We start from the raw sequence: 25,437 nt of genomic DNA, 5'->3' as shown, positions 1-25,437 counted from the left end.
GTCGCCACCTTGTGGAAGCATTCTGAACAACCAATTGAACAGAATGTCCTGAATGTACCAAGCGTTTCCCGATGACGAAAAACCCAATGTATAACACTGGGATCGGGATGGTTACATTGACAATGGGTTACATTCATGGGTTACATTTAGTCCATACGTTAACATAATACCACTTGAGGCTTCGAGTTGAAAAAATGAGTTCATTTATTATTGAAAATTGATAATTTAAACATTCGAAGAAAAAGCATGATCTGTCCAAAAACAAAATGGTTTAAACGAAACAAAGCCGCGATTGACATACATTATACACATTGTTAACGATTCGGGCCATGAGGCGGCTAAAGAAATGACAAATAATTAACACAAATATCAGAATTACTAGTACGGCAAAAGGAACGCTAACCAAGCCGTCACATTGTGCCATTCAAAGCAAAACACTAAAATGGTATAAGGCAAAAATTTGTCTGAAATCGACCACCCCAGATATATTCACCTATATTAGTCCTTTTTCTGACAAAAGGCAGGCGACTGCTTTTTACTTGACAACAGGGTGACCTTTAACCCTTGCAGTGCTGAATACAGGTCATTGTTTAGAGTTTTTTCTTTGTTCTTTTCACTGTGTCACAATATTGCAAGTTCCCCTTTTGTGATTTTGTACATACAAACATACTGTCAAAATATATATTTATATATCTGTCCTTAAAAATTACTTCAGTTAACATTGAATTTAAACAGGAAGTTGAAACTTTTGGCCTAGAAGAGAGATAGGAAATACAACACTCGAGTCACATGGATGACTTTTGATGTTTCTCTCAAGAATCGATAACTCGGAATGGGAAACATCTCCAATGCAAAATCAATGACGCTTCCTAAGCTATCGGGATTCAAGAGGTTCGTTTCCACTGAGAAACGACAACAAAAACAAAACCACAGAGTAATTCATGTATATTGGAAGTCTGGATATTTTTGAGTTGTGCCTTGTTTTCAACTATGCTAAAAACTGTTAAAGAGAACAGAACTTGGGAGCGTTGCGAGACCACAGTCCAACATCTGTAGCTATACTACAGACTGGACAAAATGGCTGCCACAAGGTTTTTCTTTCTGAAGTCTTGGAAGAGAACAAAACATTTATGAAAAAGTAAAAACTTGGGAGACATTAATAAAAAAGGGGGAAGCTCTCTTTTCCACCAGGGTTCACCACCGCCAGGTGGCAGCGGTGAAGGAAGTTGTGCGTTTCGTCGACAGAGAGAAGCGACAGAGGGGATTAATGATCGGAAGAGTAAGATTCACACTTTTTTTGTTTTCAGTGTAATTGTAAGGCTGCACCATCCCACTTGTTGGGCTTTGTAGTACACAAACAATTCTTGTACCCCCTCCCTCCATATGTTACCACCAACCTTCTACAATTCACCCCCCCCCCCCCCCCCGTCAGAATCAATTTCAGCATTTGGGATTTGCACAGAAGCACCGTCCACCCATAGAAACAAACAAACATCCACCCTTCAACAGTGACCAAATAGAGACAGAGAGGCTGCTTGGGTCGTCTTGAGTAGACAAGACAACGGAGACATCTCTTCACCAATTTCTCTCTTTCTTTCTCTCTCTCTCTAGTAAGCAAGCTGACAGTGGCAGGTGTTGAGGGTGGTTGGTGCCACTGTTGAGGCCAGCGTTGAGTATAGGCAGAAAGTCCTTTCTTCTTTTCACCAACATCACAGAGAGAGAGAAAGAGAGAGACATCTATCTCAGCCTACCAAACACCAGAGACAAGATCGCCCCTGGAGGGTGGAGAGAGAGACGGAGAGAGAAAGTGTCATTACAAGAGATAAGACCAGTTCTTAGAATTCGGCTGATTTCTCAACCGTCTGTGGATTCTCGCTGATGTAGCTAGCTGGTGTGTGATAGCTGTCGTGAAGCTAGCTGTCGTGTCGCTAAAGCTAGCTGTCGTGTCGCTAAAGCTAGCTGCTTATGTGACCGGGATCTTGCTGGTGTCTTAGAAGTGTTGTGTGACTCTGTCTTCTCAGGGAGATGTCTCATTGATGCCTCACTGTCCAGATGTCTCACGGATGTCTTGTGGCGGATACCTCAGCAGCAATAAATAGCGAAATCCGATGTATGGAGTCGTAGGAGTCTGTGTTGTTAGATGTGGTATGGAGGTACATGGTGCAGGAACCAGGGTGTAGTAAGTAGTTGTGGTCAGGTGGAACTCTACTCTTCTACTTGTTGGGGATGCTCTGCAGGTAGGAGAGGATGTGCTGGATCTTGACCAGGCGTTCGCGCAGCGTGGTCATGGAAAGCACCGACAGCTGGTAGCGAGGGTCGATGGGCAGCACGGCCAGCAGCCACCAGCAGCAAGCCGGACCGTTGGGTGTCGCCTGGAAGAGAGGAGTAGAGGAAAGGAAAAATCACTGACCAGAAACATATCATCACTCACCCAAAACAATGGGTAGACAATGGACAGACAATGTGATTGGATAGGTTTAAACACTGTCGTCATGACCTTGCCATCTGAAAGACTAGGTGGAATAATTGCCATATTGGCTACTCCAATCCAATCATTTCAGATCTATAAGGAACTTGAGAGTAGAGGCTAGCGAGTCAGCCGCAGTTCAGTACATGCCTTACATCAGACAGATATAATGGAGACACTTTAGATTTACAAGATGTAGTAACTCATTTAGAGAGTCGGTATCTTAAATAGGCTGTTCTATAATTGAGCCAAGAATCTCAGAAAATGACTGATGTGGTGAATTAGCGTCCATCTTAAGCAACTTGAACCTAATCTGCCATTTATTGGATGTTGCTGTGTCAGAGTTACATGTTGGTTATTATAAACTGGGTGGTTCGAGCCCTGAATGCTGATTGGTTGAAAGACGTGGTATATTAGACCATATACCACAGGTATGACAAAACATTTCTTCATAGAAACACACACACACACGCGCAGTGGAAATGTAATCTATTCTTAACTATGGTTCATCCCCAGACACTCATCATTAATCCTAGTATCTCCATATATAGCCAGGGTCCAGCCACACATTATCCCAATTATATAACTGTACCATTCCAAATGTTCCATGAAAAATGCTGTGCCTCCATTGGATATTGCGCGTCCAATTGTATATCTGTGTGTGTCTGTGACGTAAGTGTAGAGGATAAGGGGTGGACACCTTCCTCCAGAGGATTAGTTAAGAATTACCCACAATGATCTATTCTAGATCAGTGGAGAAAGCATAGAAATAGATTCTGTTTCTATGGGAGCGACACTCCACACCCTTCTCTAACACGGCATTAACGGAGCTACTTCCTGTTTGTAAACCTGGGTCGTATTCATTTAAGAACCAAAATGGAAGAAAGCCTGAAACAGGGAGGGGACTAACTGAACTTGTCCAATTAAGAAACGATCATGTTCATACTCTTTTGCAAAACATTTTGCTACAGTGAGCCCTAATGAATGATCCTGAAAAGGGAGAGGGGGGAAAAAACACTATATGATGGGATGTGGTTTGTGTCTTAGCTCACCTGTATGTCAGTTTAAACCTGGACACACACACACACACACACACAATGTACGGTTTGTGTCTTAGCTCACCTGTATGTCAGTTTAAACCTGGACACACACACACACACACACACACACACACACACACACACACACAATGTACGGTTTGTGTCTTAGCTCTTACTTGGATGTCGGGCTCTCTCTCGGGCATGGCCCCGAAGTGCTGAAGGATCTGGTTGCGGAAGCGGTTCTTGAGGTTCTGGAACCAGGTGCGCGCTTGTTCGTAAACGGCGTCGTGGAGCTGCTGCAGCTGGGTCAGCTCCTCGTCGTCGCTCACCTGTCAATCAATCAATTCATTTTAACCATACAAGAGGGACGTTAGGTTTGAAAGCACAGATTGCAGTGTAGGATTCACCAAAACACCACACTACCATAATCCATCAACAGATAGACGGCCTCTACAATTTGGTTTTTACAGGAGGCCTTCTAAATCAAAGGGTGAATAACGAAATGAAAAGTGGATTATTCAAATTAAAATATTAGGCTAATTCAAGCTGTGCTAAACTTGTAAGCGGGTGTGAGTGGGACTTATTATCAAGGTATTCACACCTATGGAAAATGGATTTCAATATCATTTTCTCTCCATTTGTGTTTTTTTATTGTATAATAGAGGATTATTTTGTGATCCTTTCTTTACAAATAAAAATATAACCAAATATATGGCCAATTTTTTCTTCTTATCCGAACCAATATTTTCAGATAAGAGAACATGGGTTCTTACCCTGGTATCCTCCAGGTACTTGATGTCGGCGATGCAGTACCCGTCCTTCATCCCGCGGGTCAGCACCCGGAACCTCTTCCCTCCGATGGTGTCCACCACGGAACGCCCGTCCGGGAGGAAGTGGACGCTCCGGATGATCAGCATGCAGCCGTACTCCACAAATCTGAAACGGGAATATTCCGAATTTTACAGTTATAATCATATAGTCATTTAAAGGTGATTTGCCAATGGTCTATATTGCTAAATTAAAGTTGCATACATAATTACACTTAGCAGGAGCTTTTGTACATTTTACGTGAGGGTGGTCCCAAGAATCGAACCAACTATCCTGGCATGGCAAGTGCCACGCTCTACCAACTGAGCTAAAGAGGAGAACAAATATATTGCATATGGTCACTGCATAGTCAAATCAGATGGATTTGATGCTTCAAAGTTAAATTTGATTTGATATATTCAGTCAAAATCCTATTAGCTACTATTTTCATAATTCCGCAGGCCCCGCCCCCTCCCTCTCTCTCTCTCTCTCTCTCGCCTTTTAACTAGCTCTCCAGGGTGAGGTGACAGAAGGTGACGCATTAGTGCGCAGCAGAACGGTGTGTGTGTGTGTGCGCGCGCACATTGGCACGTAAACACTCACTCAAATGCGCGCGTGCCAATGTGTGCGCGCGCTTGCCTACGTCAGCAGGCGCTTGCATCGGACGCCACCGCGCCACTGTTCCTACCCTTTCTGAGCGTCGTTGATGCACATCCCAAACTGGCGCGTGCCGGTCTCCATGCAGCGGCGGATCATGAGGCGGTAACGCGGTTCGAAGACGTGCAGGGGGCAAGGCACGGTCGGGTAGGCCATGGTGCACACAAAGATGGGGACATTCTTCATCAGGCTGCAGAGAGAGAGAGAGAGAGAGAGAGAGAGAGAGAGAGAGAGAGAGAGAGAGAGAGAGAGAGAGAGAGAGACAGAGAGAGAGAGAGAGACAGAGAGAGAGAGAGAGAGAGAGAGAGAGAGAGACAGAGAGAAAGAGAGAGAGAGAGACAGAGAGAGAGAGAGAGAGAGAGAGACAGAGAGAGAGAGAGAGAGAGAGAGAGAGAGAGAGACAGAGAGAGAGACAGAGAGAGACAGAGAGAGACAGAGAGACAGAGAGAGAGAGAGAGAGAGAGACAGAGACAGAGACAGAGACAGAGAGAGAGAGAGAGAGAGAGAGAGAGAGAGACAGAGAGAGAGAGAGAGAGAGAGAGAGAGACAGAGAGAGAGAGAGAGAGAGAGAGAGAGAGAGAGAGAGAGACAGAGAGAGAGAGACAGAGAGAGAGAGAGAGAGAGAGAGAGAGACAGAGAGAGAGACAGAGAGAGAGAGACAGAGAGAGAGACAGAGAGAGAGAGACAGAGAGAGAGACAGAGAGAGAGAGAGAGAGAGAGAGAGAGACAGAGAGAGACAGAGACAGAGACAGAGACAGAGACAGAGAGAGAGAGAGAGAGAGAGAGAGACAGAGACAGAGACAGAGAGAGAGAGAGAGAGAGAGAGAGAGAGAGAGACAGAGAGAGAGAGAGAGAGAGAGAGAGAGAGACAGAGAGAGAGAGAGAGAGAGAGAGAGAGAGAGAGAGAGAGAGAGAGAGAGAGTTAGATGATGCTGAGACACTCGAGCATCTCTCACAAGTTAAAGTGATTCAAAGGTGACATGTGCGTTCCAAAGACGAAGTAAAAGTCTATATCAATAGAATTCCATCTAACTGTCAGTGCTAACATTAGGTGAACCTGTCTGCTGTGTGTGTTTTGCATGATCTCTGCTGTATTCATTTTTTTTTTTTTTTTTTTTTTTAAAGTAGGACAACCAGAGAGAAAGAGAGAAAAGGGTTCAGAGAGAAGGCAGAAGCCATAGCAATACAATTACCAGAATGGACATTCTAGGTTAATTCTATGTAAGGAGCACAACTCACTCTGCGAGCTCTTGGGTCTCCTCCAGGTGAGTCTTCTGCCGTTCCGACTGCTCCTCAGACAGGTACTGCTTTATCACTTGGTCCAGCACACTGGTGACTGTGTACTTCCTGGCTGCTAGGTACTGGGGGGGGGGGGGGGGTGAGAGAGAGAGAGAAGGAAGGAAGGAAGGAAGATTAAGATTAAGCTTTCTTTTTAAGGACATGCCCTTTAAGAAGAGGTCTTCCCCAAGTTAATGTCCCCTATTTAGTGCACTACTTTTGACCAGGGCCAATCAAAAGTAGTGCACTATATAGTGAATAGGATGCCATTTGAGATGTAACCCTTAGCGAAACTAAGGACTCCCTTCCAGTTCTAAGAAAAGCAGGCGCTGAGTCGTGGTTGGTGGTGGTCTCCTCTGACCTCTTTGAGGCTCTCCTTGCAGAGGGGGCACTGGGGTGTGTGGTCCAGACAGCGCTCCAGGCAGTTTTTACAGAAGGTGTGACCGCACGGCGTGGTCACCGGTTCGTAGAACAATCTAATGCAGAGGGAACACTCCAGGTCGTTGGGGTCCAGTAGGTCCCTGGGTACGACTCTGTGAGCTCGCGCTGAGGCTCCCTTGCTCGACGCACCACAGGCCCCTACAGAGGAAGCCACAGGAGGACGTCAAGCACTTCACACACCCAAGTACACATACAAACACAGACACAGCAAAGGTACCTTTGGGACCGTTGCTAATGGGACCGTTGCTAATTGATACTGGGGCGGTTCCGATTTATAATCCAATTTAAAACAATATAAAGAGCCAGCACTCAAGCTAAACCAGGGTTCCCCAACAGGCGGCCAGCAGGCTGAATTTGGCCCGTGGGTGGTTTTATTTCGCCCCCAAAGTTATCTGATCATATACAAATGGAAGCAAGGTTTGAAATAATTATGTTTCAGTCAAATATTATATCTGTTCGGGCTTCTTGAGGTCAATTTGCAGTCTACAGATTATTAGCAATTATGTTCCGGCCCCCAGACCATCCGCTAAAGGAGAAAACTAGTTGATGATCCCTGAGCTTAACTATTCCCTTTCTAATTACGACATACTAGCAGCGGTCTTGATTCCCACCTCCTTGTTTCTTATGCTTGCTCCCGTGGCTGTAGACGACGTGGGGTCCGCCCTCGGAGGCCGACAGCTTCCTCTTCAGCAGCACGCCTTTCTCCTGGTCCCCCAGCTGGGGTGCGGAGCACACACGTTTAAGACCCTCATCCAAGCTGCCCAGACCGAGGCCCGGCCCGTGGGCTCGCATCGAGTGAGCGCGGCTGAGGCCTGAACGCTCCAGGCTCCCGGAGCGACCCGGCTTCTGGACGGAAAGAGAGGAGGGGGAAGAGAAGTGTGAGAAAGAGAGAGAGTTAAAAAAGTTAAAAGGAGTGTTAGACATTGTTGATGCATTTGAAATGAACAAACACCAAACAAATATCAAAACATAATTGACTTTGGAAACTTTTAAGGCCACCCTAGTGATTCAGGGCTGTATCAAGCACACCAGTTAGCGTACCTCGTGTTGTGCGACGGGGCTGGCGTGTGCCAAGGAAGTGCGAGCCTGGACTTGGTGCAGGGCAGGGTGTTTGGCTTTGGCCTGATGCTGTTGGGCTCTGGCCTGGGAGTCCGCTACCACAACTTTACTACGCAGGTGAGGCGATGTGCTCTGCGCCGTCTCCCTCAGGCCCACCTTCACGTTCTCGCCGGCCGGAGACAGCAGGTCGCACAGTATCTGTGGTACACATTGCGTTAGCCATCGGAGCAGTGCAAATGGATAGAAAAATCGGACAAAAATGGAGGAATAGGAGCCTAGATCACAAGGAACTTGTAACACGATATCATGACAGATTCACATGAACAGTGTATAAAGAAAATCCCCAAAATAGTGGATTAGAAGCCAAGTTCTAGAAGAAGGTAATAGTACAATAATAATATAACAAAGTAACACAACATCCTGACTGAGTCACACTAACACTACACAGTACCGAGCAGGGGACATGAGGCAAGGGTCATTCTCTTTCTAGGAATGCCCTCTCCAGTCAGACAGAGATGTAGTTAGGGGCTAAGTTTAAGGTCTTGAAGCAGTAGGGGGGGGGGGGCTAGGCTATGCCAAGCATGTGCCCCCCGACTAGACCGCAATGCAGTAAATTGGCTGGCCAAGACTGGGAGTGACCACTGGCACCAACGTGGGTTTAGACGTAGAAAAACGTACTTGTCCAGACAATGTGGAAATGTGCCTTTGGCTTCACAAGATTGACGTCAAAAACAAAAAAAAAAGTTCAATCTGCAGTCGGGTTCACTCGTCGAAAATAAATGTGTGTCGGTTGTTGCACCCGCTCTGTCACTCTACCTCCACCCAATCCCTCTCGTCCTATATATGTATCACTGTTATTCTCCTCCTCTTCTGTGTTTCACCTTTCTTTCGCTCTCTCAGTCCATTACCTGTTATTAGATGCTGACGAACCCGCCGGGCCCCGTTCCAATCGCTTTAAATCCATCTAATCCTCATCCATTCCCTCATTACTCCCAGAACGGCCAACTTTTGTATCTGCTAACCTGGGGCCCGTCCAGGATCACAAGATGGGGAATTTGTGTTTACGTCGGCATTTAAAAGGAGATGTATGAAGCCCAAATTTTGTAGCACCTTATGATATAGGCTACTCACCGTGTTAGAGGAGTTCAAGAAAACACAAAACACACCTTCGCTCAGGCACACAGGCACAAACATCCCACAGACAATCCCACATAGCTCTTGTCAATCAAACCTCGAGAGCAGGTTGCAGACGATACCCTTCCTGAGCAGAAAGAGAAGCCATTCGCATTCGACAACTCAACCAAACAAAGCTCTTCCTCAAGAGTGAAAGAACAAGAATGCAAAGCCACACGATCAACGACACGGTCAAAGTAACACAGGCCTACTTCCTGTCACTCCGCCAGAGTACTACCCTGACGTTTCACATAGCCTCGGAAAACCCTGTCAGCGATTGAGATCGGACAACGGTCCACAGTGTCTCTGGCTTACATAACAGTACTTCGTCTCAGTCCCAAATTACACCCTACATAGCGCACGACGTAGGTCTCTGGTCAAACGTCATGTCCTATACAGGGAATAGGGTGCCATTTGGGATGACGATTTTGTCTAATGCGGTTTGTGTCATTACAGGAGGGGAGATTCACGAGGGCCGACTCACTTGAAAGTAAACGTATGTCATTTGGTTACAGAAACTGCATGAAACACAGCCTTCGGTCAAAGCTTCAAAAACATGGGAGTCTAAGTCGGGATGTGGCGTTGAGGGAGGAAGGAAAATATTTTGAACGCTTTATTTTAACTGAGACACTGAGACACAATGTTAATTAGTGAATATAGCACAATTGATTACTACCCAAGACTTACTTCTTCGTCGTGGCGCTTCAATTGTAACAAATAACGGAAAGTCCCAACTGTTACCAAGTACTTTTATAGCACGTACCAAATAGATACAAGTGGTAATAGGACAATAAAGTGTAATCAAAAAGAGGAGCAAAGCGATGGATAGGCCTAACTATGCCCATTCCAACTCTTTTTCAACAGGGTGTCAACAAAAACAAGAAACACGCTTTACTGCGCTCTGAACTTCAACTAAGTCTGACAGGTGATTCATCATGGAAGCAAAACTCACAGTGCACCATAGTCACTGCATTTTCCGTCACCCGCAAAAACAGACGCTTTTCTCTATAAATAATGTGATGTTGTTATTAAGGCCGCTGTCAGCCCGATATGTTCCATCTCTCACGCAAGAGCCTAAGGGCTTGATTCCATTAGACCGATGCTAAGGATAATAACCTAGCTAGCCGATGTGAGGCTATCAGCAAAGGAAGGCACACAGTGTTCCTTTTCATGGATGGTAAGCAAATCTGTACCGGGAAACGCATGGCTTAAGTAAGACAAAAGGGGGTACTCAGAGAGCAACTGGCTTCTTATGAAACGGACTATGGCGCTAAGGGGTCAAACGCTCCCAGCAAACTCTTCACAAAGCAAACCCTTCACAAAGCAAACTCTTCACAAAGAAAAGAAAGACATTGAGAAGATACAATATCTCCTTTCACTCATGGCAAGTCCCAAAGCTTCCAGGAAGAGTAAGGGGACTTAACCATCATTGCCAAAGCAAATGAGTTCAACAACAACATCACTCTCCCTCCCAACTCCTTCTCTCACCATTTCCACCTCTCGTTTTGCCAGGGTGAAGTCCTCGTCCAGGGCCAGACAGTGGAGGAAAACCTGCAGCGAGTCGTCCACCTGGCCCATGTCCTGGAGCACCTTGGCCTTCCAGTAGAAACCCTGGGAGAGAGAGAGAGGGACGGGGACGGGGTTATAAAGAGTGTAAGACTTCCAGTGGAGACTCTGGGAGAGAGAGGGACGGGGACGGGGACGGGGTTATAAAGAGTGTAAGACTTCCAGTGGAGACTCTGGGAGAGAGAGAGAGGGACGGGGACGGGGTTATAAAGAGTGTAAGACTTCCAGTGGAGACTCTGGGAGAGAGAGAGAGGGACGGGGGCGGGGTTATAAAGAGTGTAAGACTTCCAGTGGAGACTCTGGGAGAGAGAGAGAGGGACGGGGTTAAAAAGAGTGTAAGACTTCCAGTGGAGACTCTGGGAGAGAGAGAGAGGGACGGGGACGGGGTTATAAAGAGTGTAAGACTTCCAGTGGAGACTCTGGGAGAGAGAGAGAGGGATGGGGACGGGGTTATAAAGAGTGTAAGACTTCCAGTGGAGACTCTGGGAGAGAGAGAGAGAGAGGGATGGGGACGGGGTTATAAAGAGTGTAAGACTTCCAGTAGAAACCCTGGGAGAGAGAGAGAGGGACGGGGTTATAAAGAGTGTAAGACTTCCAGTGGAGACTCTGGGAGATAGGTTTATGTCGCTGCATTTCAACTGGAAGATACTGTAATTGAACGACAGTCAGAGGGTGAACCACTAGAGAAAATGAGAGAGAGAGAGAGAAAGAGAGCGAGAGAGAGAGAAAGTGAGAGAGAAAGTGAGAGAGGGAGAGAAAGAGAGAGAGAGAGAGAGAGATAGAGAGAAAGAGAGAGAGAGAAAGAGAGAGAGAGAGAAAAAGAGAGCGAGAGAAAAAGAGAGAGAAAAAGAGAGAGAGAGAGAATTTGGTATTTTACTAGGATCCCCATTAGCTGTTGTAAAAGCAGCAGCTACTCTTCCTTGGGTCCACACAAAACACTAAACATGACATAATACAGAACATTATAGACAAGAACAGCTTAAGGACAGAACTACATCAATTAAAAAAACATATTTTAAAAAGGCACAATATCAATACATACACACAAACTATCCAGGTCAAATAGGGGAGAGGCTTTGTTTCCGTGAGGTGTTGCTTTATCTGTTTTTTTTAAACCAGGTTTGCTGTTCACTTGAGCAATATGAGATGGAACGGAGTTCCATGCAATAATGGGGTTCAATATAATACTGTGCGCTTTCTTGAATTTGTTCTGGTTGCATGTCTGGTGGGGTAAGTGTGTGTGTGTCAGAGCTGTGTGTAAGTTGACTGCAAACAATTTGGGATTTTCAACACATTAATGTTTCTTATAAAAAGAAGAAGTGATGCAGTCAGTCTCTCCTCAACTCTTAGCCAAGAGAGACTGGCATGCATAGTATTTATACCAGCCCTCTGATGACAATGAAGAGCCAGATGTGCCACTTTGTTCTGGGCCAGCTGCAGCTTAACTAGGTCTTTCCTTGCAGCACTGGACCACACGACTGGACAATGATCAAGATAAGATAGAACTAGAGCCTGCAGGACTTGCTTTTTTGAAATGTGGTGTCAAAAAAGCAGAGAATCTCTTTATTATGGACAGACCTCTCCCCATCTTTACAACCATTAAATCTATAGGTTTTGACCATGACAGTTCACAATCTAAGGTAGCACCAAGTAACTTAGTCTCCTCAACTTGTTCAACAGTCACACCATTCATTACCAGATTCAGCTGAGGTCTAGAACTTAGAGAATGATTTGTACCAAATACAATGCTCTTACTTTTAGAGATGTTCAGGTCCAGTTTATTACTTGCCACCCATTCCAAAACTGACTGCAACTCTTTGTTAAAGGTTTCAGTGACTTCGTTAGCTGTGGTTGCTGTTGCGTATATGGTTGAATCATCAGCACACATGGACACACAGGCTTTGTTTAATGCCAGTGGCAGGTCATTGGTAAAAATAGAAAAGAGTAGAGGGCCTAGAGAGCTGCCCTGCGGTACACCACACTTTACATATTTGACATTAGAGAAGCTTCCATTAAAGAAAACCCTTTGAGTTCTATTAGACAGATAGCTCTGAATCCATGATATGGCAGAGGTTGAAAAGCCATAACGCATCAGTTTGGTCAATAATATCAAAGGCCGCACTGAAATCTAACAGTACAGCTCCCACAATCTTCTTATTATCAATTTCTTTCAACCAGTCATCAGTCAATTGTGTGAGTGCAGTACATGTTGAGTACCCTTCTCTATAAGCATGCTGAAAGTCTGTTGTTAATTTGTTTAGAGAGAAAAAAACATTGTATTTGTTCAATTTCTTCCAACAGATTGCTAAGCGTTGTGCTGCTGCCATGTCGTGCTAAGAGTTGTGCAGCTACCATGTTGTGCTGCTGTCATGTTGCTACCATGTTGTTGTCATGTTGTGTTGCTACCATGCTGTGTTGTCATGGCCTGCTGCCATGCTATGTTGTCGTCTTAGGTCTCTCTTTATGTAGTGTTGTCTCTCTTGCTGTGATGTGTGTTTTGTCCTATATTTTTATTTTATTTGTTTTTAATCCCAGCCCCCATCCCCGCAGGAGGCCTTTTGCCTTTTGGTAGGCCATCATCGTAAATAAGAATTTGTTCTTAACTGACTTGCCTAATTTAATAAAGATTAAATAAATAAATAAAATTAATTAATTATTAAGTAAAGAGCTGACAGCATAGAACCAGTAAAGGCCGCTTGGGTAGCAGAATTACTCCAGGCCAGAGGACAAATATTTTCCTCTAGGCTCATATTAAAGATATGACAGATAGGAGTGGCTATAGTCAGCTACCATCCTAAGTAGCTCTCAATCGAAGTTGTCAATTGCAGGAGGTTTGTCATTATTGATTGATAACAATCATTTTCCCACCTCTCCCACACTAACTTTACAAATTCAAACTTACAATGCTTTTCTTTCATTATAAATTTTTTTTATGCATGAATACGATGGCTCACTGTTCATTGTTGGCATTTCCTGCCTAAGTGTGCCCACTTTACCAATGAAGTAATCATTAAAATAATTGGCAACATCAAATGGTTTTGTGAGGAATAAGCCATCTGATTCAATAAAAGATGGAGTTGAATTTGTCTTTCTGCCCATAATTTCATTTAAAGTAATCCAAAGTTTTTTCCCATCATTCTTTATATCATTGATCTTGGCTTCATAATACAGTTTCTTGTTTATGTTGAGTTTAGTCACATAATTTCTCAATTTGCAGTAAGTCAGATGTTTGGCCAGACTTATTAGCCACTTCTTTTGCGCCATCTCTTTCAACCATTACAGTTTTTCAATACCTCATCATTCCATGGAGCCTTAACAGTTCTAACAGTCAGTTTCTTAACAGGTGCACGTTTATCAATAATCAGAAGAAGCAATTTCATAAATCCATCAAGTGCCGTGTCTGAATGCTCCTTATTAATCACATCAGACCTACAAATATGTTTAACATCATCCACATAAGAGTCACAGCAAAATATTTTGTATGATCTCTTATACACTATTTTAGGCCCAGCTTTTGGAACTTTGGCTTTCCTGGATATAGCCACTATATTGTGATCACTGCATCCAATGGGTACGGATAAGGCTTTAGAACAAAGTTTTACAGTATTAGTAAAAATGTGATCGATACATGTGGATGATCTTGTCCTTGTAGTGTTTGTAAACACCCTGGTAGGTTGATTAATAACCTGAACCAGATTACAGGCACTGGTTACAGTGAGAAGCTTACTCTTGAGCGGACAGCTTGATGAAAACCAGTCAATATTCAGGTCCCCAAGAAAGTAGACCTCTCTGTTTACATCACATACACTATCAAGCATTTCACACATATTATTTAGATACTGACTGTTAGAACTTGGTGGCCTACAGCAAGAAAAGGCTTTTGATGTGCCAAGTGAACCTGCAACCACAACACTTCAATAACACTTGACATAAGATCTTCTCTAAGCATTACAGGGATATGGCTATGAATATATAGAGCAACACCTCCCCCATAAGTGTCTCTTCTATAGATGTTATATCCTTGTATTGCTACTGCTGTATCATCAAATGAAGTATCTAAGTGAGTCTCAGAAATGGCTAATATAGGAATGCTGTCTGATGTTAGCAAGTTATTGATTTCATTAACCTTATTTCTAAGGCTACATATATTAATATGGGCTATTTTCATCCCATTCCTGGGTAGCTTATCAGAGATAGACATAATATGGAAGAGAGCAAACAAAACAAGAGAATAAATATATACATTCAGCACTCCATTAATCAATTGGTGTGTGTGTGTGCGCTGAGGGGTTGAAGCTGCAAACCCATAGGCTTGGCTCTCTCATCCCTTCCAGGCTTCTGGGAGGGAGGGTGGACAATGAGCCTGTCATAGCAGATGTAAGCAATTTCCTCACGTGCTCTGGCAGCTTTCATGGCTGGGATAATGTTATAAATTTTATGAATAATGACTAAATAATGTATACATTTAACGTAGAACTATAACTAACAGAATTCTACCCTGTCACTGTATGATTGTATGACATTTATTAGAATCATAAATCTATAAATCTGATGTGTGTAGTTTAAGTCAGAATTAGAACAAGGATTATTTGTTCCTTTTTAGTATGTAAGCAGGGTGGAAGTGTGAGACGATGTATGAGATAAGAGGAGCTATCGACAGACAAGCTGTACTACTGTGTTCCTTTCAGGACATTCTGTCCCCACCCAGGGAGGGGAGAGACCTTGGGCTTGTAGTAGATTGTATAACAGGTGGCAGACAATGTATGAGTAGGGGAAGACTTGTGAACTATATTGTCATTGTCTCTGAGAGGAGGAGGGACATTTATGACGAAATGTGAGGTATATAGACCAATGTACAGGAAATGATAAGCAGAGCTCTCGTAAATAAACATTCTGACTATTGTAGACTGGCCTCTGTCTGTTTCATTTCAACAAGAACCTTACAAAATCACTGTATATCTCCACACTATGAGGATGGAATAATACTGTGAAATTATGAAAATTATGATATTGCCCTTTGAGAGTAAGAGCTGTTTGAAAAGACCACCTGAAATTTCAGACTTGGGGGGATGGAGTTTTGGCCTGCCTGGTGACATCACCAGGTTGTAAATTAGTTAATAGACCTATAAGAAAGGAGAGTTCCAAACCTCTCTGCAAATAACAGCTAGTTTTCAGAATTTCCCCTCTCCACTCAGACCACTCCCAGTCTTAGCAAAATTTTCACTTGTGAAAATGCTGCTAATTATCATTTTTTGAATTATTTTTGACCATTTTAATTGAAAACAGTGACAGTAATGCTCTTAATTTTTAACCCAGAAATGATTTGGTATTAAGATAAAAACATCTGCATTGGACCATTAAAATAGCTCAAGGTACAGTGAAAAGAAAGTGTGACCAAATGTGTAACAAACAAATGCACAACTCCCAAATGAGAGGCTCTGAACCCTCCATCAAAAAAGTTATGTATAGGAAAAACTAATCAACATTTGATAACAGAAAAAAATTCTAAAGGTATTGAAGGTTGTACAGTAATATTATATAATTTATCAAGACTTAAAAATAGAATTAGAGGAGATAGTGAACAATGCTGTTTCTAGCGATAAGACATCCTAAAATATATCCTACCGGTTCGTATTCAGGATGGCCCTGCTAACACGTTTAGACTTACTAACACCTGACTGAGCCTCTAATCAGCCTCCACTTTCCCTCCATGACGCATCACACGGTGTCGTAAAGCGTAGAGGATATAACCGGAGCTATAGGCTTATAGTTTCCTGTTTAAAAGTGCCACAGGGTGCCTGGTAAGTACTAAGGATAATGATAGTGCTGGGGAGCAGACAAGTGAATGAAGTAGGCCTCAGCAAACTTAAAACCTCCGATAACAACATTTATTTTAATTTCCTAAATATTTTTTTTTTCTCCACTTGTGCCTACTGAACTCAACACACAGTTTGCCCCATTGGTCCAGTAACCTACCTCTGCAGAGTGGGTGGAGCTAAGACAGAGTTCAGCGTCCTCCAGGGCCAATCGGTACTGCTGGAGCCCGGTGTAGGCCTTGACACGTGACCACCGCACTGCCTCATCCCTAGGATCTGGGGAAAAAAGGAGGGAAGGATAAAGGAGGAGAGCAGAGACAAATAATTTGATTTAAAAAATTGAAAAGTTTTAAATTTCAGACAAAGCCCAATTTCAAAATATTTTTTGATCTGTCACTGAAGATGACCATAACGCTAGGGCGAAATATCCGTGTCATGAGAAAAGCATACATTCAACATAATAGCAAATTATGACGGAATGAAAGCTTAGGCTACATGCATAGAAGGATTCCATGTCAAACACATGACATGAAGACCCATAGACATTAAAACCAGTAGATAGTGATAGCACTTACAATGCATTCGGAAAGTATTCAGAGCCCTTCATTTTTTCCACATTTTGTTACGTTACAGCCTTATTCTAAAATTGATTATTAGTTTTTTCCCCCCCTCATCAATCTACACAAAGTACCCCATAATGACAAAGCAAAAACAGGTTAAGACATTTTTGTTATTTATAAAAATTAAAAGCAGAAATATGACATTTACATAAGTATTCAGACCCTTTACACAGTACTTTGTTGAAGCACCTTTGGCAGTGATTACAGCCTCGAGTCTTCTTGGGTATGACACTACAAGCTTGGCACACCGTTATGTGGGGAGTTTCTCCCATTCTTGTCTGCAGATGCTCTCAAGCTCTGTCAGGTTGGATGGAGTGCGTCGCTGCACAGCTATTTTCTGGTCTCTTCAGAGATAGTCGATCAGGTTCAAGTCCGGGCTCTGGCTGGGCCACTCAAGGGCATTGAGACTTGTCCCGAAGCCATTCCTGCATTGTCTTGGCTGTGTGCTTAGGGTCGTTGTCGTCTTGGAAGGTGAACCTTCGCCCCATTTTGAGGTCCTGAGCGCACTGGATCAGGTTTTCATCAAGGATCTCTCTGTACTTTACTCTGTTCATCTTTCCCTCGATCCTGACTGGTCTCCCAGTCCCTGCCGCTGAAAAACATCACCACAGCATGATGCTGCCACCACCATGCTTCACCGTAGGGATGGTATTGGCCAGGTGTGCAGTTCCTGGTTTTCTCCAGACGTGACGCTTGGCATTCAGGCCAAAGATTCCATCAGACCAGAGAACCTTGTTTCTCATGGTCTGAGAGTCCTTTTGGCAAACTCCAAGCAGACTATCATGTGTATTTAACTGAGGAGTGGCTTCCGTCTGGCCACTCAACCGTAAAGGCCTGATTGGTGGAGTGCTGCAGAGATGGTTGTCCTTCTAGAAGGTTCCCCAATCTCCACAGAGGAACTCAGTAGCTCTGTCAGAGTGACCATTGGGTTCTTGGTCACCTTCCTGACCAAGGCACTTCTCCCCCGATTGCTCAGTTTGGCCAGGCGCCCAGCTCTAGGAAGAGTCTTTCTTGGTGGTTCCAAACTTCTTCCATTTAAGAATGATGGAGGCCACAGTGTTCTTGGGGACCTTCAATGCTGCAGAAATGTTTTGGTACCCTTCCCAAGATCTGTCCCTTGACACAATCCTGTCTCTCACCTCTACAGACAATTCCTTTGACCTCATGGCTTGGTTTTTGCTCTGACATGCACTGTCAACTGTGGGACCTTATATAGAAAGGTCTGTGCTTTTCCAAATCACGTGAGCTCAATTTCGAGTCTCAAAGCAAAGGGTCTAAATAGTAATGTATATAAGGCATTTCAGTTTTTTTTTCTTCAATAAATTTGCAAAAATTTCTAAAAACATGTATTCGCTTTGTCATTATGGGGTATTGTGTGTAGATTGAATCCATTTTAGATTAAGACTGTAACGTAACAAAATGTGCAAAAAGTGAAGGCGTCTGAATACTTTCCGAATTAACTGTACGTCATCCACATATTCGCACGGAAAACTCATGATGGCGCATGAAGCCGGAAATATTTGAATTTGAAGCGCCCCATATTGCTGAATGGAGCTGAATGGCACCAAAAAATGTCTTAGGATCATGGTCAAAGTGGCCGTGACTAGCAAAGGATGATGGTCGATGTAGTCGTTTTCATCCTACCCGAGAGAGTCAACCCAACGCTGCTAGATGACGTCGGCGTCAATACCGGATACCACGTGAATACCACGTGCAATGAGCGTGCATCAGGGTGCGATCACTATTTAATTAAATATCTCGATTGGTAGCAAACTTTGAAAGAATTTACCGAGGGGATCGAACTAGATCATAATAAACACATTTTAGAGCCCAAAATGGGCATAAAAAAAAAAAATGAGTCTGTTCTAGTGATCTTAATTTACATAGGCTTTCTAGTGCAGACCAGGGTTTTTGGCACCCCTAGGTTGCTACGCAGTAGCCAACCAGCAGAGCTCGTGACTTCACACTCCAGACCGCACACTGGGGGCCTGTGAAGACCGTGGCAATCCTGTCAAAGAGTAGTCCTAGTTAATGATCCAAGGCATGAAATTGGTCCAGAAGGTCTTAAATTAGTCTGGAATTGGCGACAGAGAGAAGCATCGTGCAATTCTATAAATGAGAGAAACTTCTGCAGTGTGAAAGCTAATTTCCTGCAATTCTATGCATTTTGCCAAGGCTATTTCTGTGTTCTTATGCTCAAACATTATTATTTTTTAAATGAACAGGGACCGCAATCAGGGCCCCTGGGCATATACCCTACGTAGCCTGTCAGTAATCCAGCCATGCCAAAAATACTCCTAAATTCAACGTTTTGGAAATTTCCGATTAAACCTGACTGTCATAGCATTTATTTGGTGATTTCCAATTCTCAAAGATTACATTAGAAAACAAGTATGTAGGTCAATTATATGTTCTACATACTTTACATACTTTCTACATACATACATATATGTTCTACATACATATCATTTAAGTTTACACTGAAAGCGTTTCTACACCCCGAAGAGTGTTTTCTAAAAAAAAATATACTGTTTATATATAAATAAATAATTGTACTTTTTGTTGTTGTTGTTGTGTGGCAGCTAAATGAATAGAGGGAAAACACTGTAGACCAGGTTAAGCTTCCCAGCTTTCAGCTGAGGTCATAGACTAGGGCTATTTGGTCTTCTATGATGAATGTTCAAAATCATGTGCGTCGCTGGCAAGATAAAGAGACACACTGTGGCATCTTGTTCGCGGTCCAAGATGGGCCTCTGTGATTCTGAGCCTGCGGCTAGAGGTGACATGTCTACAAAACGCACAAGGGTTGCATCTCCATAGTTCAAAGTGGCTTCCTCTCCCGGTCTCCTTTCCTTCACCCACACTGTCTCCTGTCCAGCATGACCCCTGGATAGGAGACACTGTCTGGTTTGCTTTAACCTAACATGTCTTTGTAGATCAGTACAGATGAAGCACAAGGTCAAGAAAACTAAGCCCCTTTAGACTATTGAGATGCACCCCGGTGGGTTTTCCATTGTATGGGGAAAAAGACAGATAATGAGATAGTGTGATTCACTTCACTAGATGGGGGATTACTCCATATTAGCTTATGTGCTTCAGGCTTGGCTAGCTCACCAAGTCTCAGACAGATACAGTGATGTCATAGCGGTGGCACCTCTAGTCTGGTTCTTTCCGCTCTGTGGCGGTGACCGACTGTGCCACCAGTGTTGGCACTGCAACTGTGACACAAGTCTGGGCCCCAAAACCAAAGTCACCTCAGCGAAGTCCTTAGCTGACCCAAAATGCCACACTGGCTATGGGCTCTTACATTTGCTACCGTGTCTCACAGTTGCCAACATTTCCACATGAAACAATGTTGAAAGATAAGGGCATAACTTTCCACCTCTACATCAAACAATGTTTTTTGCGCTCATTTAGACTCAAATCTAAGGAAGTAGCTTTAGGCTACACTTATATGCAATAAGTGCTCATATATTTATTATTGGGCAATATATAATTTGTAACCCCTTTATTAATAAATGAGATCAGTTTAACGTCAAGAGAGAGGGGAGCCTGTGCAGTTTGAGGAGTCATCTTCAGTGACAGAGGGGCAAAGGTCTTGGAGGTGACCGTATAATATGGCTGAGGCTATGAATAGGGAGTTTTTGCACCCCGCCCCTGCCCCTCTGGAAACGTATTTCTCAAATCCAAAGATGCGAATCCCGTTCTGCACGTGTTATTTTACACACACATTCGCGGTTCTCTCTTTACTTACCCTCTTCTGAACCCTCAACCAATTTGATCGACATGGTGATGTAGGCTGTCTCTGCCTAATATTTCTGGACAGCTGCGATTTGAACAAACTTTCCAAAAATATATATGAAGGCTACATTACAACCTTCTCGTTCTGTTGTAATGGATATTAGCGTAGCACAGGCAAGACGCAGTCTACACATTGCACTGGGGGAAAACATTTAGCGTTATGTGTGATGGTGTAATCTTTATAGTTATGCTGCCATATAGCCAGCGGCCTGCTTCCTGTTTAGCCAATGTGTGTAATGACTGCCTGTCTGTGTCTTGCTTATTTGATATGCGGTGCAGGCTCTAGCTTCTGTTGTGCTTATGTCTACAATAGTATATAGTGTTTTTTGTTGTTATTTTTTTACAGTCAAAGAACTATGTTTATTCAAACTATTTTGTTTACAAGCGGCAGCGGAGTCACGGAGTGACTGAGCAGTAGCTGAAAGGAGGTAGGCTAGCGGATCTTGCATGAGCAGAAATCTTCGTATTTTTAGCAATGGCAAGTCAGGTTCTAGAAAATCCAGAACACCCCCTTTTTAAATGTATAAACATACACCAGTTTAGCATGGCTTAGAACGGATGACTTTATTACTCTTTAGCATTTACTTTTTTTATATATACAAATAAATGTCTTCTGAAGAAACAGCTTCTGCATATTTTGGTCTAATTGTGAGGTCAACAACATTACAAGAGATTCTTAGACACTTTTTTCTCAACGTTCTCGCTCTTATCGTTCAATAAGTATTTACATGACGCGCTAGGGCTACATTTAGCAATGTTATTGTGCAAAGCATACTACTCGATGTAATAACACGCATCTACAGTACATAGGTGCCATTAGAATTCCTGAGTAGGCCTTCACATTACGGAGAGCATTGCCTTGGTTAGTATCTGTAACTGTTGACCTGATCGATTTCAGACTTATTTTCCAGGAATAAATTGCTTTCCGAGAAGCTGAACCATCAAACAAGGCTGTCATGGTGAGATTTTGAGGTCGGTTCGGTTTCGGTTCGATTGTTACAAAATAATCAATTTTTTTTCATTTTGGTTTCAATTATTATTTTTTACATTAAATGCACTATGCATTATGTTGGTTGAATGCTGTAACAACACAGAATAAAAATTAAAAGTCCCATGATGTTAGTGACTGCCCATTACTAGTTATCAATTATTAACCATCATTTACTCACATTACTTTAATAAAATATTTAAGTTGTTGTGTATATTGATTTTGTTTCATTTGATGACTTTATTATTTAATTCAAGTCTTCATTTCATTCATACCTCGCGAAGCAACTGGTCTCTATCCCTCTCGATAGCGCATTCTTCTGTCTTCTCTCGTGTCTGCCCCCACACTAACCTGACATAGCAGGCCTAAAAGGCTGCGTTTACACAGGCAGCCCAATTCTGATATTTTTTCCACTAATTGGTCTTTTGACCAATCACATCAGATCTTTTCATATTGAGAGCTTTTTAAGAGCTGCTCTGATTGGTCAAAATAACAATTAGCAAAAGAAAATATCAGAATTGGGCTGCCTGTGTTAATGCAGCTGAAGAAACAATGGCTGGACAAGTAGGCGAGCAATGGATTATGGTCATTTGTTCTTAATTGTGATGTTTTCTGCACTAAACTATGTAAAATAATGACCTGGTGTAGACTACAACTCCCTACTGGACCTACATCGCACAGTTTGGGCTTGATGTGATTTCTCTAAAGAAACAGCACTGGGCTCACAGAAGAAAATAAAATAAAATATGGAATTCAGATAATTTAACAGATGTCGGTCAATAAGTTGTTTAAAAACCGAAAAATAAGCGAAATGTTGGTTAACCGCTCAGTATTACCCATAGGAGACAGAATGACAACTTTCAGGAATCTCTTAGGTATTTATTTTTTAAGTATCACTAATTGTATATCTGGTGTCATTAAAACCTCATCTAATATTTGAAGGAATCTAGACACAGCCTACAGCAATAACTATAGACTTCCGTGTTGTCACTTTTTATTGCCTTCGCAATATTTGCATTGACACTCTCTCTGTATTTTGACTTTTTAGTGTCTTATGTACCAGTAGAGACTTGGCAACACACAGGTATACACCCGTTTGTTACGTAAAAATGCCATCACGTGAACTGCACCGCCATGCCTTGATTGGGCAGCACATTTAGCCTTTTTTAGCGTCTTTTTCGGACTTTGAGAAGGGACCAAACGTTATAACATTACTGTTTGGCAAACCCATCCCCCGCTACTTAGTTACAAAACGTTCCACTGTGTCACGACCTGCCTTATGAAACTCGCTGTTTGTGCGCATGCCCATTTTAAGAAATGTCGTAACAGGGTGGCACGAGGGTTACATCAGTGGCACAAAGGCTGCGTTCACGCAGGCAGCCCAATTCTGATGTTTTCCACTAATTGGTCGTTTGACCAACCACATCAGATATTTTTCAGATCTAATCGGTCAAAAGATAAATTTGTGAAAAAAATATCAGAATTGGGCTGCCTGTAAACGCTGCCAAAAAAGCTACAGTCAAACACATGACAATATTGGTCAGTGGAACTCCCCTTCCCTACTCTTTGATAATAAATACCAGAAACAGTAACAGGGAATGACTAAAATAACACTCTGTTTTCATGCTTTGACAGATATCCTAAATGTCTCATCATAGCATACAAAACAAGGATGGGAAGTGGTATCCACAAGCGTTTCCTGCCCCCACTCACCAGATTCAATCATATCTGTCGCTAGTGATACGGCCTCCTCGAAATGTTTCCTTCTAGACAGGTCTTCAATTTCACTAATAGCTCTAGACCTTTTCAGCTCCTCGGGAAACCACTTTTCCAAAAGTCCGAATAGAATCACATTCGTTTTAAGCTCCGTCGGCCTGTCTCCTACCTCGCTACACAGCTTGCATTTGGAGAGCAGCTGATGTTGTAAACATCTTTTACAGTACGAATGTCCACAGCCGATAGTCACGGGCTCGCTTAGAAATCTATGACAATTCGGGCAGTCAAACACATCCTCCTCCCCGGCGTTATCCAGAATATGTAGCGTTCGTTCCGAAGGCGCCTCATCCTTTCCCAGTTTTCTCTTGAAGTTGCGCAGAATACAATCCACTAAAGTGCTCATCTGCTCCGGCCCTACAGAACCATATCTCAAAGCCATCGAGTAAACATCGATGGCTTCTTTGAGACGGTTTTCTGATGCCAGTGCATCGGCTTTTTGTAAAATAAGTGTGTGGTGGTCTACATTGTCCTGCTCCTCGTCCCAGTCGTATTCTGGTTCGATGAAGAATCCTTTTCTTTCTTCGACGTCGTCCTCTCTTTCAGGGTGTTGGACCGACATTGTAGGCTAGATGGTCGGCATACAATGTATGCCGGTTATTATAAACGTATTTAAAAAATGTGTTTAGCCATAGCTGTAGCCTACAATGTGTCTCTAGTTTATGAGCCAGTAGAGACTTGGCAACGTACAGGTGTACACCCGTTTGTTACATAAAAATGCGATCACGTGAACGGAATCACAGTTCCTTGATTGGCCAGCGAGACTCGATTACAAAACCTGAGTTTAGAAGTTTCATAACTACGAAAAGCATCTGACGAAAAGTGCGCAGACGCAGAGTGTATCACATTGAGATATTTTTTTTTCATTGAAATATAAAAAGAGGCGCGAACAGCTTTTTTCGCTGTGCCATCACTAAATAATACAGTGGCGTCATTTCAGCTAAACCTAGGGAATGGCAAAGTAGGGTGTGGTGGGGGGGGGGGGGGTTGATGGCAAAGTAGGGTGTGGTGGGGGGGGGGGGTGATTGCAAAGCCTCCACGGAGTTTTTGGTAAGTCGAAGCTCATTTAGGCATACTGCATTTCTACACAATTTAAAAACTTTAAAATGGTATGTGGAGAACAGCAAAAACAAACAAAAATGGACCAGCCATTAATTATCACCTCAATATAACGTTTAAAGGTCTGTGGACGGTGTGTAAAAGGTTAGCTACTCAACCTCAACATAAATTGACTCATTTACTTGTGGAATGTCGCATACAGTGCGCCAAGAAATAGATGCGTAATATGCGCTATTAAATAACAACAAGGCCGACTTCAAATATCAATGTGAAAGTAACCGATGCATAAAACAGTTGACAGGGAAGGCAAACTATGCCAGATAAATTCTACACATGCATTGAAATAAAACGCATACATTAAAGGACTTAAACCTACTTAGGCCTACAATCGACAGGGACGCACGAAGACAAACAAACTCGACCAAATAATGACGAAAATCACGAAAGGAAAATCTACACATGCCTTTTTAAACGGGGCTAAGGCCTCGCCCATGATTCAACTGAATGGACAGTGCCTCCGTACAGGTAGGCATAGTGGAGCTCGTTGGTTTGGTGCTGAATGGACAGCGTCTATGTTTAGTTGCCGGTTAATAGTATTATTAACAATGAGTATATGAAAATCATAACACGCACGCAGATATTTAGAAATGGTATGTAGGATATATTGTAAATTGGCACTCCTCATGAAAAAGGTTGCCATCCCCCTGCTATAGGCTTTATGAAGCCAACGTTGCGGAACGCCAAAACAGTGTAGCCTACTTACGCTTCGAACACACCGACTGCGTCATTGCATCACTGCTGCATAACATTTTGCGCAGCTAGGCAACTATACTGATGCAGGTACCTTTTGCAAATGGTCGCATGCGGTTGGACACATGGAAGAGAGAATCAT

The 25,437-nt window shown here is 43.0% G+C and overlaps 1 protein-coding gene across 2 annotated transcripts; it reads right to left on the bottom strand.

Annotated features, from left to right (window-relative positions):
• Positions 1 to 186: 186 nt before the first annotated feature.
• Positions 187 to 24,190, bottom strand: LOC120052806 (LON peptidase N-terminal domain and RING finger protein 1-like). 2 transcript variants are annotated; one of them, XM_038999932.1, is made up of 11 exons: positions 23,427 to 24,190; positions 16,465 to 16,580; positions 10,411 to 10,533; positions 7,732 to 7,947; positions 7,302 to 7,536; positions 6,611 to 6,828; positions 6,211 to 6,332; positions 5,003 to 5,161; positions 4,281 to 4,443; positions 3,684 to 3,836; positions 187 to 2,372 (listed from the first exon to the last, which is right to left on the bottom strand). In XM_038999932.1, exons 1-11 carry the CDS (start codon positions 24,046 to 24,048, stop codon positions 2,214 to 2,216), a joined length of 2,286 nt encoding a protein of 761 aa, XP_038855860.1. In that variant the 5' UTR covers positions 24,049 to 24,190; the 3' UTR covers positions 187 to 2,213. The 2 variants fall into 2 exon arrangements, with proteins under 2 accessions (XP_038855860.1, XP_038855861.1); XM_038999933.1 differs by having other exon boundaries at positions 7,302 to 7,533.
• Between the last annotated feature and the right edge of the window lie 1,247 nt (positions 24,191 to 25,437).

Source organism: Salvelinus namaycush, chromosome 8, assembly GCF_016432855.1.
Source record: "Salvelinus namaycush isolate Seneca chromosome 8, SaNama_1.0, whole genome shotgun sequence".
Lineage (NCBI taxonomy): Eukaryota > Metazoa > Chordata > Actinopteri > Salmoniformes > Salmonidae > Salvelinus > Salvelinus namaycush.
Note: the sequence above shows the minus strand (reverse complement) of the source record. Positions and strands in the feature narration are given on the sequence as shown.